This window comes from Brienomyrus brachyistius, unplaced genomic scaffold, assembly GCF_023856365.1.
Source record: "Brienomyrus brachyistius isolate T26 unplaced genomic scaffold, BBRACH_0.4 scaffold86, whole genome shotgun sequence".
Taxonomy (NCBI): Eukaryota; Metazoa; Chordata; class Actinopteri; order Osteoglossiformes; family Mormyridae; genus Brienomyrus; species Brienomyrus brachyistius.
Window position 1 is genome coordinate 268,006 of NW_026042361.1, and position 19,772 is coordinate 287,777.

The 19,772-nt window shown below is 37.8% G+C and overlaps 1 protein-coding gene across 3 annotated transcripts; it reads left to right on the forward strand.

The window, feature by feature from the left end:
* The first annotated feature begins 357 nt into the window (after positions 1 to 357).
* On the forward strand, positions 358 to 17,804 carry LOC125727079 (retroviral integration site protein Fli-1 homolog). 3 transcript variants are annotated; one of them, XM_049003721.1, is made up of 10 exons: positions 358 to 542; positions 5,573 to 5,760; positions 6,039 to 6,208; positions 10,005 to 10,208; positions 10,904 to 10,975; positions 13,879 to 13,947; positions 14,602 to 14,664; positions 14,864 to 14,911; positions 15,769 to 15,852; positions 16,024 to 17,804. In XM_049003721.1, the coding sequence occupies exons 1-10, from the start codon at positions 525 to 527 to the stop codon at positions 16,545 to 16,547; spliced, it is 1,440 nt and encodes a 479-aa protein (XP_048859678.1). In that variant the 5' UTR covers positions 358 to 524; the 3' UTR covers positions 16,548 to 17,804. The 3 variants fall into 3 exon arrangements, with proteins under 3 accessions (XP_048859678.1, XP_048859680.1, XP_048859679.1); XM_049003722.1 differs by lacking the exon at positions 358 to 542 and adding an exon at positions 648 to 1,098; XM_049003723.1 differs by lacking the exon at positions 15,769 to 15,852 and having other exon boundaries at positions 359 to 542.
* The last annotated feature ends 1,968 nt before the right edge of the window (positions 17,805 to 19,772 follow it).

The window sequence follows — 19,772 nt, forward strand, 5'->3', positions numbered from 1 at the left end:
GGAGCTTGCAGGTAGGGTTAACGGAGTGATTTTTAGCATCTTGTCCATTAGCGGAGTTCTTTCTTATGATAATGGAGTTGTTGAAAATGGATAGACGCGTTCTATTAAATGAACCTATATCAAATAATGCATGTTTGTGTGCGTTCAAATATGTATAATTATGCCCATTCTCCACACAATCTGTTTTATAGAAAGTGCGGAGCCGGTAAAGTCAAGCGTACCTTGAAAATAAACAAAATAGTTTGGGATTTTCTAAGAAAGTAATATGACTTATTCACCAATAAGAAACTAGCTTAAATGGTTAGTGTGACTTCACTTCCCAATTTTAGACGACAGAGAGCGAAAAAAACCTCGTCATCCGGTTATGGTCTTAGCGAGAATTGTTGCTGCAATGGTTTGCGCCGAAGCTTAAATGCGCCTGTGCAGAGAAGTCGATGTGGTTCACACTGGTCATCAAAGCCAATTAGGTATAAAGGACCAATTAAACCTGATACATGAACTACACAAACTGAGCGCCTGCTGCAATGGACTGTACGATTAAGGTAGGCGGTCGATGTGGCTGTGCTTCTTTTTAATGTCGCTTCTGAAAATGAGTAGAAATGCATAGCCACCCACTGAGTCGGTTAGCAGATCTGTCTGCAGAGTGAGAGAGACGAGGCGGTGATGCGAGGTCCCCACTCTTTCCTTCTTGTACAAAATTTCCTCTTCCTTCCCGTTCGTGGTTGTATGTCGGCTGTTTAATAACACAAGAAACCACTACATCTTTTAGACTCAGATAAAAACTAAATGGTGTCCAGAACCTCTTTAGAATGGGAACGTTGATTTTCTTGTTTCCATTCGTTTTACTTGAGTTACTTTTCGGGTTAAATTGGAATCAGTGAATTAATTTGACAGACAAGTTATATACTTGTAGTTATTAAGTCTGCAACGCGTCGAGAATAGCAATTTTATAAAGAACGAAATGATATTACTTATCATTAAGCTGTCGCTTTGTGAAACTCAAAGGCGCACCCGAAGCAGGTGGCTCCCGCGCAATACAACTTGTGCTAAGGAGATTACTTCCAAAAGACTGGAGGATCTTATTCTGCGATATGACGGGTACATATGTCTTGATTTTCTTTATATATAGTTTTTTTATTCTGCACGGAAAATGCTGTTGCTGAAATGAGTATTATATTTTGTGTCCAAGATAATGAAACAATAGAATTACAATTCATTATAGTCCTTGGATAAATTCAGTTCGTAGATACAATATAGATTGCATTGTATTATCCTTGTTTAGAACTTTGTCAGTCAAGTACGCAGGTTCCGTGTTTTTTTTTTTAAACTGCACATACATTTACACATTTACCCAGTAAACGCTTCTTTATATTTGCTTGCTTGAAGTCGATCATGAGTAAAGATGAGTTAAAAAAAAGACTAAAAGAAAAAAGCAAATTTATATAAAAATGCTAAAATTACATTTTCAACGCATTAATATCACAAACGACCAACTTTTTGTGAAGTTGTTTATCACGTCATTTAATGGGTTGAATTTTACCCAGTAGCTTTAAGAAACTTACTAATCTTAACCGGCGTCACTTCAGACAACTTCCTAGTATAAAATGTTGAACTAAAAATGAATCAGTTTAGTTGTATCGAAACATTAATGTAACTCGTGATTATGTAGTTAAACAAAATTCATGAAATCAACGTCAGTATGACGGTATGAAAAATGCTTAATAAGGCAAATCACCCAACTATGAAAAGTACGACGATATATAGCCAAAGTATGTAAAAGGATTTTAATAATACCAATAAAATATTTCTGAGCGCCGCAAACGTTACAAGCTTGGTAATACCACGATGGCGATTTCCTGTTTTTGAAGCCTAGCTAAACCCTGTTGCTCTACAAGTGTAGCTATATATAAAAAGATATGTGTGCGCGCGCGCGTGTATCGGCAGGCTACTTGTTTATACAGGTGTGGCAATGCTAATATGTGCAATACAACTGGGTAAAGGAAACAAAACTGTGGAGATGCGTGCAATGTGGGGTCATAATTAAAGAATTCTTACAACTTCTCTCTTCGTATATAATCTCGTATTTTATCCCTAATAAAACTTAATTCTTTTGAACGTAATATTTACGGAAAGTTGGCATTAATTGTTTATCACTATTAAAAAATGTGTATATGATTAAATGTAATTATTATAGTTAACACAGTTCACATATTTTCTGGAAATGGTAAAATGTTACTGTACTGCATTTAGTAAGTTACATCTTAGAATTAGTGTGGCTGCATTACCAAGAACTTCATAAAACTCACTATGTATTATATAATGTATAACGTTTTCGTGTTCTGTTTCTAAGCATATTCAACCCAGTCATAAAAAGCATTAATGTATAAACTGAGTTTTCAGAAATTAAACGAACGCGTTACATTGTAATTAGGCCTACATGACCAAGAATTTTCGTTGCCTATCGAATAAAGTAACAAGTCTGTTTAAACGATAGTTAATTATCGTTTTGTTTTGTAAACATATTATCTATTTTAATTCTGACGGTTAGGGGTAAATGTCGCTGACCAAAGCATCTAGATCAATTCATGTTCAGTAAATAACTAATACGTGTTTTTTAACTACCATATGTAGGTACGACTACCACCCCACAATGTCCAGGGGCAGGCAGAGTTATTTAAAGAATAATTTGTACTTTATAGTGCTTGTCAGGTGTCGTTATCTTAACTCAACAGGCTTCCTGTTTCTAAACCTCAGACTTTCCGCACACATTTCCGCCCCTTTCACATAAAAGGGAAAGAAAAAATAAAATTAAAAAGAATTATAATAAACACATAGCCTACGTACACAACCATATGTAAATAAAGAGCAAAAACCGTATTAACGCCGACATTCTTTGTAAAAATTAGTTATTTTTTGTCTCAAAGGAGCAACCCGCGCTTTTTTCACCACCGCTGCTTGCTGCGTGCATGAAAAAAATTGTGAAAACCACATCATGTTTTTGCAGTTTAGGGTGCAGCTGCTCATCCCTTTGCAGAATCACTTCGACCTTTTCATTTACTTCTGCTTTTTTAATCCTAACATTTCTTAATCCACTTGGGAGACTAACAGACAAAAGCCATAGGTCTAATGATTAAGATAGCTCATGGGCGGCGTTAGGTCCGATTATTCGGGGCTATGGCACCGAATATTTTAAGTGTAGCCCCGAGTATTTTAGCCCTGATGACAGTTATCTTACTTCAGAAAAAACTTGAAGCCCCAGGTAAACTTTCAGTAGCATGAAACGCCCCTGTTTTAGCTAAATATTGCCGGTATAATTAAAATTAAATATCCAAATTATTTTTTTCTGTGGCATGATTGCTTTACATGAGCTTCATAAACTTTAAGTGCTTTATCCAAGGGACATTTGCATGATGAGTGATTTTAAGGAGCTGCCCATAAGTTCATGAAAAATCACATGAAAGACTAAATATATGATATAATTTGATAGCTTGTATATATTATGCATGAAAATCAATAAGCTTAAAAACACAGCCAACCCGGTTTGTAATCATTTATTGTAAAGACATGCGAAAGATGATATTGGTAAGGTCTGGAAAATTTCTCATGGATCTTCACATATTTGTAAGTCTTGTAAGTATTTGACAGTTGCAAAACTGACAAAAGAAAATAAACTTTATATGCATAAATGCATAATGTTCTCAATGTTGCACTTAATTACTGATTTTACTATGTACACAGAAACCATGCCAAAATATTTAATAAGGTATTTGCTATTATTGTGTTTCCGTCCATTTATTAGGTAGGTAAAAAAATGGATGAATGAATGGATTTTATTGCATAAAGATTTGCCCCAAGTTATTAATAGGGAGATTGGATCAGGCTCCCATGCTAAAATTGAGTACTATCACTGGTAACTATTTAAAAATATAAGGTATATTTTAAAAATCTTAGTTGAAGTTTAATTATGTTGAATATTAGTTATAATTGTATAAAAATGAAATGACTTTGGAAAATACCTACATTTGATAAGATTTTATAAATGTACAGTCTCATATTTAGTTTTTAAATTTATATGAATGCTTTGTTGTTTCATGGTCAGAACCATTCTTCCAAGAAAAAAAAAAACATTTCAAGAAAACTTTGGATGATTAATCCTGGTTTTGTTGAAACTACTGCAAAAATCTCATCTCACTTGCAGAATTTGTGCCAACAGTTGTCATTGTCAGATAACTGGGACTGAAACTCATTGAACAGGAAGTCTGTTGTGGTAGTGGTGGCCAGGCTTCAATTCTGCATGTGTATTTCAGTTTTAGAGACAGCGAGAAAAGAGGGGCCGAGAGTTCGTGTGTTTGTGTCGGTTTGTGTGTGTTTATCTGTGGCTGTGGTTAGGTGTGCACATGTGCAAAGATGTGACTGCTAGTGCATCTCCAGCCTTGAGAACTATCCATGCTTCTTGCAACAGAATGCATTGTTTGTCATATGAGATGATTTTTCCCCTCTGACTTCAAAGTAAGCTCTGTTTGTGAAGTAAAAAAAATATTTATATTAATAAGGGTAAGGAAAGAACAGCGCTGCTACATTGCACTGAGCATTTATAGCATCCACTGCAGTTTCAGCTCTGATAATCGTACCAGATTGAAGTCATTGTGCTGCCATTTTCTTGGTTGTTTCACTTCTCCAATAGGCGAGGAAAAGGGCAAATCAGCAAATGGGCTATTTCAGCTTGACAGGCACATGCTAAAATGCAAGCCTAAATATATCAATTAATTTGGTTGTAATACACGTTCTGTTGCATTGTAGCATATATTGTGCATCAAGCCAAGGTCTTAGGGTTGTGTCCTTTTAGCAAGTTAGCTCCACATGTGCATATATAACAACGACTTGAAAATAATTCAGACAATGAAGTAACACAGCACAGACTTTAATAAAGGCTGTTTCCTTTCAAATCACATAACACAGCCCCCACAACCAACCTATGACCTATTCAGTACAATTTTGTTTTCCAGTATTATATGACCCACATTTCCCAACCCCTGCCCTGTTCCAAAAGGTTACTGCGCACAAAGAGCTGGAGATTTCCTGTAGGACGGTAGAATGTCCACTCGTGACGTACAGGCATAAGCGACAATGTCAAACACTCCAGCATCCTTCACAGCACTTTACACACAAGTGCGTTACTCCTTCCCACTACTCTAACCCTCACACAGATAACAGCTAACAATTTTAAAGACAGGAAGTTGCAAACGGTTTCTACAATCTTGATTTAAGTCTACTGGTTCTTACCTTCATTGCTCTCCCCTCCAGAGTTTTACCTGTATTTTGGGCTGTTTATTTATTTATTTTTTAAAAAAAGAGTTTGTTTAGATTTTTTTCCAGCTCTAAGTTCTCAAAAGACAAAGATCACTGTGAGAATCCATGTTGCAGACAGTGGAGCATGCTAAGTACTAACTGAATGCTAAGTGAATGCAGACACATGTCTGCCTACCCAGAACAGTTCATCCCTTACTTTATGCATCACCACTATCCATATCTACATGTAACACTTAGCCCATTTTTGTGTGCATGTCCACAGGAAGCGCTTTCTGTGGTAAGTGAGGACCAGTCCGTTTTTGAATCATCCTACGGGCCCCCAGCAATGCACATGAAAGAGGAGATGACGTCATCCAGGGTGTTTAGTCAAACCTCCAAGGAGAGCCCTGAGCCCACAGAGCCGGAGTGGAACCCTGCCAAGACTGAAGCAGAGCATATTAATGGCTCCAGGTATGTGATCCGAAGGTAATGTCTGTCACATATTTAGGATGCTTACATAAATACCAATACATACATCCATCCATTTTTCATACCCATTTGTCCCAAGTTGAAAATAAATATAAAATGCTTTAAATATGTCTAATACTTGCAATGCATGCAACTAAATATATTAATTGCATTGGGTTTTATCTGCTTGGCGAATTTGAGATTCCTTTGGCAATTTATGCAAGTACCACCACAAATACAAATTCCTTATTTTTTCCTGCGTGTTCCTTCCAATTCTATAGCCGAGAGTCCCCTGTGGACTGCAGCCTTACCAAACGATCCCGGCACATAAGCGGCAGCGAGGCCGGACAGCTGGCCTACCAGGCTGCATTCTCGGAGACCCGCACCAGTCCCCAGACAACCGCTGCTCATAACAGCACCACTGATGAAAAGAGGGTCATTGTGCCGGCAGGTATGTCATGCAACTGCAAAGTACATGTAAAAACCCCAGCGGAAGGTAAGGTGTTACAAAATGAATGGAAGTGGTTCTGCGCACCTTGCATATTGATAGTTAAATAAGTAAATGTGCCAAAGCAGCCTTTAGTGTTTAAAAACCACAATTAAATGTGTGTTGAAGTAGAAAGTTTAACTGCAGTTTTGAACCACAGCATCGTTTGTTATATTGGGAAACTAGCATTTTGTTTTGATTGTGCTATTATTTTATGCAAAGTAATTAAATGACTTTACCAATTACTACATAGAAAAAAAAAGTAGTTACTAGGGAAAATAATTTTTGCGTTACTTCCATCCTTTTATTAATGCATACATACCCAGACAGCACACAGATATTGCCATGATGTTGATTTAAGATGGGAATGTCATTAAATTATTGAAATCCAATTTGTCTTAACAATATTTAAATGATTAAAATATGTTAAGGTATATTTCGGCATAATATATGCTATAATACAACAGAACATATACCAGCAACCCTGTGATGGGCTGACTCCCCGTCCTGCGTTGTTCCCTGCCTCGTGCCCATTGCTTCCGAGATAGGCTCCGGACCCCCCGTGACCCAGTAGGATAAGCAGTTTGGAAAATGGATGGATATACTAGCAACCACAACAAATGTACAACCAAAACACATGACATCCAGTCCAAATTAATTAATATATTTAGAATTGCATTTCAACATGTGCCTGACAAGCTGAAATAGCTCATCTGCTTTTTCAATAATTTTGTTTTAATCAGTTCAGTACAAGTGTTACGCCTATTGTTACTGGTTCTCTCATGGCAATATTTAAAATAAGCACAAGGTTTAATCAGGTAAATGTTCTGCATTTATATAGCGCTTTTCATTTTAGATCATTTCTTTTGTCAGTTATAACATTTTACTAGAAAGTACATTTTGTACGGAAGAGGATTAGGGCCACTATGAAAATATTATTTCAATTCTGACTTTTTTTCGGAGTTCAAATAATATTTTCACGGTGGCCCTAATCCTGTTCTGTAATTTTGTGATGTAGAATTCACAATTAATTTCAGTTCAATTATTTGAAACAAGTCTTAGAGTAGATGTTTACATTTTCCCTCCCACAGTGTTTCCTCAGGTATAAATAGATTATAGCGGTTAAAATACTATGTTGAAAAGATCATAATTATATATAGTGGTGATCAAAATTATAGAACAAGAGATATTTTTATAATGTACAAAGTCACAGCTTATCCGAATTAAGTTATTCTAACACGAAGCGATGTATTTTAATCGTATTTCATCAGTGAAAGATATGCCACATCACAAAATAAAATGGTTTCAATAAGAAGGCATGTGATCAAAATTAGCGAATGATTTGTTATACTTCAGTTTTTTTTTATTATTTGATCTGAAATATTTGGCAACCCAAATCTGTTTGCCAACACTGGTAATCGTTTTGCATGATGGTGGATCTCTCCAAGGTGCCTGAAAGCCTGTGGTGACAGGTTATTCAGATGAAGGCTAATGGAATGATCCTCTTAGCCACTGGAAGAGAAGAGGAGAACTGGTCCAAAGTTAATTTCAGTGATGAAAACAAGTTTAATATAGTTGGTACATTATTTGTGGCATTGATTTCAGGAAAGACTCTACTAAAATTGTGTGAAAGTCAGAGAAGTTGTGAGGGCTAAGTGTCATGGTGTGGGGTATGTTCTCTGCCACTGGAGTCAGGCCTTGCATATGTTTACATGGTAAGCTGAATGCTAATTAGTATCAGAATCTCCATCAACAACATGCGGTTGCTTCCCTGCAAGCATTACCCGGTCAGCCAGTCTTTTTTGCACAAGATAATGCCTCTTACCTTACTGCAAGATGGGTGAGGCAATTCCTCAAAGCTGAAAACATTAAGGAGATAGGGTTCAGATGAGGACTAACCATATCAAGAATATTTGGAAGATAATTGGTGACAAAATTATGGCAAATAAAAGTTAACAAAGTGTGGAAGAAACTGGAAGACGAGTGGAACAAAATCAGAGGAGTGTGAGAAATTGGTTGTCTTGTGAGCGCTCATGTACCAACCACTGAAAGCAAGGGCCTCTACGCTTCCTATAAATTTCCAAAAGTTGCAACCATCAAAAGTTGACAAAATTCATTTGTAGGCTTCTTCTATTAAAATAAACCGTTCTCTAATTTTTATTGCGTACCTTTAAATGTGCTTAAGTAATTTAGTGATGTGGCGTAGCTTCCACTGATGGCATAATTAAAATACATCTCTTCTATTCATGTTAGAATAAAACTTTGAATTTGGATAGGCTGTGACTTACCTTGTTCTCCAATTTTGATTACCATTGTATCTTAATCTGAAGAGTTGCATCACTAGTCTATGCTGATTTGTGCTAAACTCATGGGAATACGGATACACCTTTATAGTTGAGTTGTCTGTCTAAAAAACATTTCTAACAAACATCCTATGCAACACCATAAATACAATGAATTTTTACCAAGTTAATTTAGAAAATAGTCTGTACGTGTGGCTCTCCGTTTCAAATCCTGTGGTTGACAGAGTGATGTGACAATTAGATCCCTGAGCAAGGCCCTTAATCCCAACCATTCCATGGACTAGCAGACCCTGCATTCTCAACATGTTGCTTTAGACAAAAATATCTGCCAAGTAAATAAATGCAAGTCTCTTAAATACAAAGCAGAAAATGTAAAAAAAGCATAATAAGCTCTATGTTTATATATGAGGAAGAGAGAAACTTAAGCCTTACAGACATTCCTCCATTAACCCATATTTGAAAAACATGTTGAAATGATATTATCTTAAAATTTGAATCATTCAGTTGTCAGTGTTTCTAATCAGATTACTATCTAACCAGGCTACTCAGATTACAAAATGATTTTTTATTAAGTGAATTGATACTTTGTCATTTGTCCAAGTATGACTACGGGTACACATGAACTCTTCAGTTTATGCATATGAACATGCATATAAACAGGTGAGAGCGAAGTTTGGGGTCTGAGCACATGGTCAAGCCATTTAACTGACCTTCCAGGAGCCTTTTGTTGGGCATAAGGTCCTCATATCTCCAAGGTGACAGTTCACTAGCACACCATCAAGGGTCCAGGCTTACCTTGAGCAACATATAATGACCCAACCGCAACACAAATGTATAGATTTTAGGTGGTGAACTGGCAGCATGTATGTAAAGCCTTCACTTTTCTCATTTGCCAAAATAGACAATATTGTGCGGCATATGGTTTCATATGCAGTCGTTATAGAACAGATTTGAGGGCATTACAATGTGGAGGTATGTGGAAGTGTTATTCCTAAGAGTCAACCCTAAAAACTATTTTTGTCAACATAATACAAGGATATTATGTCACTGTTGTATGCTAAAAAAGAACAATGAAGATGCAGAAGCCAACACCCCAGCTACACCAAACAATCGCCGTGGTAACATTTTTCTGCTTTGGACAATTTTTACCAGCTTAATGAGCTAATCTATTTAAGACACCTCAGACAATTTGCTTTATTATACTTACAATAAAATTATGTCTTGGTAAAAGACACAATAGTGGTGTTGGTGGACTTCCATTTCGATGGTTTTACCACATTAATATCATATATTCAGATTCTATTTAATCAAATTATATCCTTAGCTAATATATAAGGGTCGTACATTTAATTTTGTTGCATTACCCAACATCATTTGAAGACTCCTTGGTCTCTTGGAAGACGTTCTTATGCCTTAGGCTGTATGCTTCATGGTGTCTCCCCCTTCCCCATCTTCAGACCCTGAGGTGTGGATGCAGGACCACGTGAGGCAGTGGCTGGAGTGGGCAATTAAAGAGTACTGCCTAGTGGACGTCGACGTGTCTCTCTTCCACTCGGTGGATGGAAAGGCTCTCTGCAAAATGACCAAAGACGACCTGATGCACCTCACCTCAGAGTTTAACACCGACATCCTCCTCTCACACCTCAACTACCTCCGTGAGAGTAAGAAGCCATATTTGCACAACACTAACACTAGGGTGACCAGACAATCCATGTCAGTGTTTCTGCTAAAACAGGGTCTGTAAATTACCATTTCAATTAAAAGGCTCTGGATTTAACTTAAGCACAGAGTTCTTGCTGTGTGCTGATTGGTCAGTTTTCTATAATCATGCACATGTCACTAATATTAATGTAACACAGCTGGATGAGTCTTTCATTTAAAGAAACAAACTGGTCAATGCACAAGAACTGAACTCTTTAGCCAAGCACAGGAGTCAGTTTTAAAGCAGTTTACAAAATCTGAAGTAGCTGAAACTGTCCTCCTTGACATGGAATTTCAGGTCACCATAACCAACACTAAGATATACAATATATGTTATATACATCGACAGACGCATTTATACATAAATTCTACAGCAAAATACCAGATGCAACCCACGCTTCTATTTTAGCAAAGTACTTTCCGTGAACTAAACTTAGAGAAACTGTTTCTGTATTTAAGCATTTATGACAGAGGTATGTTTTGTTGTTACTAGTTTTGGTTAATCTGATTAATACATCTGTCACCTCCCTACACAGCAGCATTTAACAGTCAGGATGATCAATAGTTTCTTGAAACTGGCATTGCTTTAAAGAGTGGTTTCTCAAAAGCCTACCTAACTATACGTTTCAAAAATCCTTTCTGCCTTTCATTCTAGGTAGCCCCACCTTCTCCTGTACCACAACATCAACCAACACACAGCAGCAGCCCCGCCTACAGGTCAAAGCAGGTAATAGACACCAAACTTCAGCCTCACTATTGCAAAACTAAACACTCCAGGGCAAAAAAAAAAAAAGTGCCAAACCCAAATTGCACAACATTAATCTTTGTCCACCAGAGTGCACAACCTTCCATTGTCAGTGAGATACAAGGACATTTTTTTTAAAGTTTAAGATTTAAAAAGTATAATAACATAAGGTTGTGGTAGTCACATCATCTCAAAACCAACCATACCACAAATATAAATATGAAATTTGGCTGACATTAACATACAAGGACAATTGTGGAGATTGATTTTCAATGCATCTTTCTACCTTAAATAATAATAATAATAATAATAATAATAATAATAATAATTGATACTTTATTGATCCCCATAGGGAAATTGTCTAAATAATCACTCCTGTAAAGAATAACTATGTGAACCCTGTGGAATTACCTAGTTTTCTGCATCACATTCTCTACCCAGCTTATGATGGGGTTATATTCTGACAAACCTATCGTAAGGGAAACATACAGTACATTTAACCTAACAAACATCATAGCCCAGCCTAGGCTACCTTAAAACATGCTTAGAACACTTACATTTGTCACAGTAGGGCATGGTGAAAGCAGGGAATCAAGGTGACGATCCACTGGTGGCTCTGAGACAGAGAAGGGGGTTATTAAACAAAAACAATGCATACTGGGAAACCATAAAATAAAGGGACCACAGGAGGTCAGAAGTCAATAGAAAAAATAACTAAAGAAACTATAAACAAACAAACTAGAACAAACAAGGCAACACAGAAAACACAACTAGAAAGACATATCAAAGCAACTACACACACACAGTAACATGGTAAAGCAGAGATGCCTAATAAATTGACTGACTGAAGAGTAGGACAAAGGCAGGCACTTAAATACACGGAATGCAACAACTAACAAGGGGCAGGTGTGGTTGTATAGCACTAGGGGCAGCAAGGAGCAGGTGAGGACCATCCAATCAATTCATGAATTAAGGCATAGGACAACAGGTGGAATAATGGTGCATTTGATTATCTCTCGGAACTTAGAAATTCCGAGTTGAGTGACATCACTTCCGACAATCTCCCATTCGAGCTACCACAACTCGGAACAAACATGGCTGCCTCCATGAATATGCTGCTTTGTGTTGTTGCTTTATATTTTAGCAGATTTGGGGTAAGATTATTATTTCCGAGAGACAAACAAACAAGAAACACAAACTAGTCAAACCACATTAAAAGCTTTCTAAAATATTTTAGTACATTCATAGCGATATTCTTTTTTCGAGAGGCAAAAAACTACAAACAAACCAAAAACACTAACAAGTCTGGTAAAAATCTGATATTGCATGCTAGAATACAGTTTACGGTCAGTATACGGTATTCTCTAAATCGAACACGTGCAATTACATTTATAATTATTAAAACATTTAACAAAATAAACATTTTTAAAGATTTGTAAAGTAGAATTACTGTTGAGTGTGTAAGCCGCCATGTTGAAATTACGTCACGGGGCAACTCGGACAAGAAAATTCTGTCCGACATCAACGTCATAAAAGAGGCATGTTTCTGACAGGAAGTGACCTTTTTTGTGACGTTTTCGTCCGAGTTCCGAGTTGGAGAGAAATAATCGAACGCACCATTAATTACAAACATAGGAACTAGGGAACATTGACAAACACTGTGGGCTAACACTAAGGGGGTGTTTTTCATACATGGATTACTCGTTTAGCCGGATGTAATTGTTGACGATTTGGCATAATCCTGGATCTATCAGTTTTTCGAAACTCTTGCTAGATGTGTTGTTATAGCAGCACATCCAAATCCTCAAACCTACTCAGAGCAGGTTTGTTCTATGTACACAAGGATTAGCTCACACACCTAATCAGTGTCCGTGCATGGAAATCTGTTCAGTCATGGCCTTGCCATTCATGGATGAGCGCCCAATTGCATTCGGTGCACAAATAATAAGAAGGGAATTTCAAATTGAGAAGGATTTGCGCGCTCCGCAAGATCCTTTATTGTTGCGAGATGATGTTCTTTTCGAAAGATACCGCTTCAGCCGAGATGGAATATTATATCATAAAGATTTATTAGCTGCTAATATATATATATATACACAGGCACACAGGCAGACAGACAGACAGGCACACAGGCAGACAAACAGACAGGCAGACAGACACACACACACACACACAAAACTGGTAAACATGACATTTCATTCATATACTGTATATATATGTGAATGAAATGTTGTATTCACTAGTATATTTTTGTACTTCACTTTAACTTGTTCCCATGTCCTGCATGATTGTGCATTTGATCTGTAATAATGACAAAAAAAACTGACTTATCCCAGATTTCATGGGCATTAACTAATCCAAGATGAGGCATTTGATCGCAGATGATTTAAGCGACGTACTGAAGATACCCCCTAGGAAGGAGTTAAACTAGGAACACAAACACAAGCAGAACAGAATCAAACCAGACACAAGTAGGATAAACTAAAACAGGGAAGCAACGAACTAATAAACACTAAGAAAAACTGTAAACCAATAAACAAACAAAACAAGTAAGGCTGGCCTTGAACCCATGACTACATGGTTACAACACCTGCTGTCCAAATGGGTACCAAACACTTTGGATAGGCATGGACAGACACCAACCCTGACAACATTAGCCCACAGTTGGGCAAATTCATGAACACAAAACCTATTTTAAAATAAGGAATTGAATATCTCATGTAATTTATTGAATAGTCATACCCATCATAAAGTCAAAATGTCGTAACACAGACCATTGTAACCTGGGGAGCATCTATACTACAGCTGTTAAAGTATGTTTGGATGATTGCATGCTGCAATATCTCGGTTAATGCCATTCCATGCTTTCTGTTTAATTGCTACAGAGAACAACTTTGAGGAAATCAGCAGGAGGAACAGCTGGTCAGCCACACCTTTATCCACTGTACAGAAAGGTACAAAGCGGCAAATAGCTCAAGAGTGCAACAGCAGCTGCCTAAAATTAAGAGCAAATTTCCAAAACACACTAAGCTTTTTGTTGTTTTTGAAATGAGGCCACCAATCACCAATGACTAATGATACAGTAACATTGGTGCCAGAAGAAATCAGATGGCTGAGCTCAAGATATTCATGGGGTACAAGTGGCCGGGGGGGGGGGTTGACCAGGGTGGTGACAGTAAAAATTGTTGACTGGGTGTCGTTGGCAAACCATTGGGTTCAATGCCAGTGTTAGAAATCAAAAGTCATTCAGTCCTCATGTAATCCAATGAAAACCATTCAGAAAATTTCCAAAACTCACCATGTTCATAGAAATTTTCTAGACAGCACATGTACACAGGCCTGTCACCTTTTTACCGGTGTTCAAACCATTTATATTGATCAGGCATAAATGGAGCACATGCATTTTTGGTAAACTTAAAATATTGCAGACTTTTAACTTTGAGAACTTTGATTGTTGGATTTTGAGCTGTAACTTTGATGTGTAAAAGCATCAAAATAAATAAGGACTTCAGAATGTAGTAATAAGAATGGCTGACAGGCAGAAACTGGGATTTACAGACTGCTGACATCTTCTGAATCACTAGCATGTGACCATACTTCCTATCCAGGTTCCCCAATAGAACACCAGCACAGCAGCAGAGTGACAGAGACCCAACCTCGACACATAACAGGTACAGATCAAAACTTCTCCGTACTGCACTGACTGCCAAAATACTGACCACTGGAGATAATATATCTAACCACTGGCATATAACGTAGCTGACCGTGGCAGTATAATATACCAGACCACTGGAGTATAAAATAGCTGAACATTGGTCTGTAATGTGATCAGTATAGCTGCAAAACTTCTATAATGTTGTACTTTATCAGATCCTTACCAAGCACTTGGGCCCATCAGCAGTCGTTTATCAAACCCAGGTAAGAACTGACTTAACATATAATGTAAAGCTAGTATGTCCCTTAGACTTACCCTTACACTTAGACTACTGAAATAAATAACACAAAATAAACATTTTCAATCGGAATTAATACTTCACTTTTAATGTACTATAGTCATGTGTCGCTTAACAACAGGGATACATTCTGAGAAATGCACTGCTAGGCAATTTCTTCATTGTGCGATCATAGCGTGTATTTACACAAACCTAGTTTGTGTAGCCCACCTAGGCTACAGTAAACATTTTTGTAAGTAGAAAAAGTACACTCTAACGAAAAAAAGTACAGCATAGTAAATACATAGACCAGTAACATATTTGTTTATTATTATCAAACATTATGTAATGAACATAATTGCATGCGATATACTGTTACATGACTGGCAGCGGAATGTGTTTGTTTACACGAGTATCATCACAAACACATAAGTCATGCCGTATGACGACTACAATGTCACTAGCCAATAGGAATTTTTCAGCTCTATATTCAGCTCTATATTTCAGTATAATCTTATCTAATCTTATCTAATCTTATCTTATACTACTGTTATACATGTGGTCCATCATTGACTAAAATGTTATTATGTGGCGCATGACTGTATAACAAATTAAGTGACAAAAAAACAGTGCTTGACTAAAAGAATGACAAATGTGACCTTTTACTGTCTGCTTTGCCAAAACAAATAACAAGGGGGGATGTGACAGGGCGAAATGCTTAGATAGTACAGATGCAGTTTTCTGTACATTATACTATCTGTCTCAGCCTATGATTACACTCCTGAAAATATGGAGCCTACAGCTTGGGACCCAAATGACCCGTCTGCCCATGTCTCATCACAGAATCCCCAGCACTCCACTCCAAGAGCCATCAAGTTAAACATAATTCACACAAGCTGTCTGACACTGGCACACACAGGATTGTGGGTAGGTTCACAACCAAATATAAAAAAACAATATATTCTGTTTTTCTCCTCAAAGCATATAGCAAAAGTGGTCACATTTGTTTAAATCTTTTGTATCACTTTAGAGCAGTGCAAACCGTAATACAATGAAATTGTGTGAGTTTAGACTTCATTTCCCAACTTTATCTAAAAGGTTCTGGGCAAATCCAGCTATGGCAGTTCCTTCTGGAGCTTTTGTCAGACAACAACAATGCAAACATCATCACCTGGGAAGGCTCTAACGGCGAGTTCAAGATGACAGACCCAGACGAGGTGGCGCGGCGCTGGGGTGAGCGCAAGAGCAAGCCCAACATGAACTATGACAAGCTGAGCCGTGCCTTGCGCTACTACTATGACAAGAACATCATGACCAAGGTGCACGGCAAGCGATATGCTTACAAGTTTGACTTCCACGGCATTTCTCAGGCACACCACAACCACGCTAATGACAGCAACGTCCTCAAGTACCAGCCGGAAACAGCCTACATGCAGCCCTACCACAGCCACCAGCCTAAGATGAACTTCATGACCTCCCACCCCTCTCCTCTGCCAGTCTCCTCTGGGAACTTTTTTGGCCCCTCCTCCACATACTGGAACACAGTGTCCAATCCCATCTACCCTGCCTCCACAATGCCCCGACACCCAGGAAGCCATTCCCACTTGGGGTCATACTACTGAAGGTACATATCCTGGCTGGTCTCAGAGTTCGTTCTCTACCACCCCTGATGTATCTCTCACTTCCTTTTCTGGGTGGGGATATCTAATCACGTGGTGCCAATATACAGGTCATTGTATTTTTACTGTCCTTGATGTAGGAGACTATGGAATATGTAGCTATTGATGTTTGGTTTCATAAGTTGGCGCACTCTAGGGCAGAAATGGACTGCTAGTCTGCTTTCACTGCAGGGATTCTTTCAAAAAACCCACTCTTCAGTGGGTAAAAATGCTGCATATTTTGGGGCCTTTCAAATAAATATATAACTGTGTGCTATTATTATACATTTCAAACAAAGCTTGTATACTTACTGGCAATGTTTGAGTTTAGGCCAAAAGCCATGCTGTGCATTTCATAATAAAGGTGTTTTAATGGACATTTCATGGACCATAACTCTCCAAACCACATACCAAACCTTCATACTAAAACGGTATGAAGTTTGGAGAGTGGCTGGAAAAAACCACGTAACTAGCCTAAGTAATTGTGAGTCTTGTGCAACCTTTTCAAACCATACAGTATAGCGCCCTTCTGAGCACTGTACATCATATTACAAAAAAGTACAATATGTTAATGGAGGGCTCTCTGCACCCTTGATACAGTATTTCAGATGGGGTGGTGACGGTTAAATTAATTTTAATTCTAAGTACACGCTGCTGAATATACACAAAATTAACGTAAATGCCCTGATTTTCAAAAAGTGTTACGTAAGCTATATACACTGGCTCCTGTGGACTGCTGACAGGCAATGCATTATATTATAGGTGTCATATTGAACATAAAAGGACATGGAAAGTCTTCAGTTACTTAACCAGGCTTGTAGTTTGGTCAATTTTACATTAATATGCAGTAATAGTATTTAACTGTCCATCAAAGTGACATATTTCATGACCCTCCACCCCTCAATAAAAATTTCAGAATAAGGTTTTTACTTTGATAAGGATGTTCTCACTATGTGTCATACTAAACACATAGAAAATTTCACATTCATTTTTAATAAATATTTTTACCATCTGAAAAATGTCTGAATGACAGAAGTACCTTCTGAAACAGTTACAAATGCTTAATGTTAGGACTCTACATTGTTAGGTGTCTACATGTAATCTCTGCAATGTAGCATATTTTCTACAGTAATGCATAACGCTTGTACATTTTGAATTCATTACATTTTTATTTTGGCTGTATAACTAATTGTGTATATTTAATAAAATGTTTAAACAAAATGTTCCAGTGTTTTCAGGTAATTTTTTAATTTGCTAGAATGGAATGGAATAGGTATCATACAGCATTGTTGTTTATAAATCCGATCACAGAAACAAATAGCACAGTGCTGTTCCTCACTGTTGTATATTTTTGAATGATATTACACATCAGTGCGACACTATACAGTACCTACAGATAAATTTGTGGTTTGGGTACTTGACATGTTTCAAAACTGTGATTGTACAGGTGGCCTGACACCCAGACCCCAGACCTGTGACTAATTCTGATTAATCTCTGTAAATCTCCTTTATTGTTTGGTTGAGTGTGTAATGTGATGCACTGGCATCCTGTACAGGGTGTACCCTATGGCGTCAAATCAGACTCAACACAACCTGAATTCGAATGAGAGAACCTGGACTTGAATATGTTTACCTCAACTTGAATTAGAGACACCAAATTTGAACTCATTACCCGAATTAAAATTTAAGTTGCTTGTGTGGCAATAAAAATTCAAGTTCGGGTTGTAAAATTCTATTCTATGTACCTTCTGATTGGGAGCATGCTAAAATAATGCCCATATTCAAAAAATGGGATAGAAGTAACCCAGCAACCTACAGGCCAATCGGTTTAGCATTACTGGAAAATAATGGAAGCTATAATCCAAGTGAAAATGGTGGATTACCCGGATGCAAATAACATTCTGAGGGATAGCCAACATGGATTTAGGAGAGATAGATCCTGTATAACGAATTTACTTCAGTTCTTTGAGGAAGCTACAAAAGAAATTGATCACAAAAAGGCCTACGATGTTATCTACGTAGATTTCCGGAAGGCCTTTGATGTTGATGGGGCAGCGTGTGGCTCTGTGGGATAAGTCTCTGTCCCTGTAATCCAAAAGTTGCCAGTTCAAACCCAGCCTCAGCATGGCTGTAGCTCCTTGAGCGAGGCCCGTAACCCCCAGCTCCCTGGGGGCTGCAAGAGGTGGCTGCCCTTTGCAAGCGGCTCTACAAAGAGCGATTTGAGGAAGGTGTAACAACAATTTCCCCACAAGGATAAATAAAGTATCAATTATAAATGGTGAATACCCATATAAATGATGTACTTAAACACAATTAATTTCTTACTTGCCTATAATGTATAAACAAGTCATACAGCATCTGAAAGGCTACATCTAGACAAAACAAGTTAAACTTTTACTGTACAATTCCAAGAAAATGCACTTTGAAATCCATGTTATGGTACAAGTAATTTCTCCGAATTTTCCCATAAGGTATAAACACATCTTATAAAATAGCACACCTGTGAGACTCCAGAGGCAGCTGATGAGTACCAGTGAGCCAAGCGGGAATACTTCGAAGACCTCCTCAATCCCACCGACATGCCTTCCAATGAGGAAGCAGAGTCTGGGGACTTGGGGATGGACTCCCCTTTCTCTGGGGCGGAGGTCGCTGAGGTGTATAAAAAGCTCCTTGGTGGCCAGGCCCCAGGGGTGGATGAGATCTACCCGGAGTTCCTCAAGGCTCTGGATATTGCAGGGCTGTACTAGGGTTCATTTCCCAAAACCATAGTTGCTAACTATGTTAGCAACTTGCATGGTTCGAACTATGCAAGTATGATGCAGGTGTTTCCCAAAACCATAGTTCGAACTATGGAGGTAACGACATTGTGAACTTATGTAGTACGATGCATCGTTAAACGAATTAAGGTGAATTCGCACCTTAATAGTCTTAATATGCGCTTTTCACATGTTTACTTGGTAATAATAATGTTAAATATTTGTGGCCCATCACCTTCACGTAGTGGTCAAAAACCCTTTTTTGAGATTGCTTAATGCAAAATGGATTACAAAGAACACCCAGCATTCACGAACTTACCATGCACAGGAAGAACAAATGAACAATACATAAACAAAAACAATGTACCCACAATGTATGTATTATTACAATAAATGAACAGCTATAAGAACATAAATTTACAAACAAGAGGCC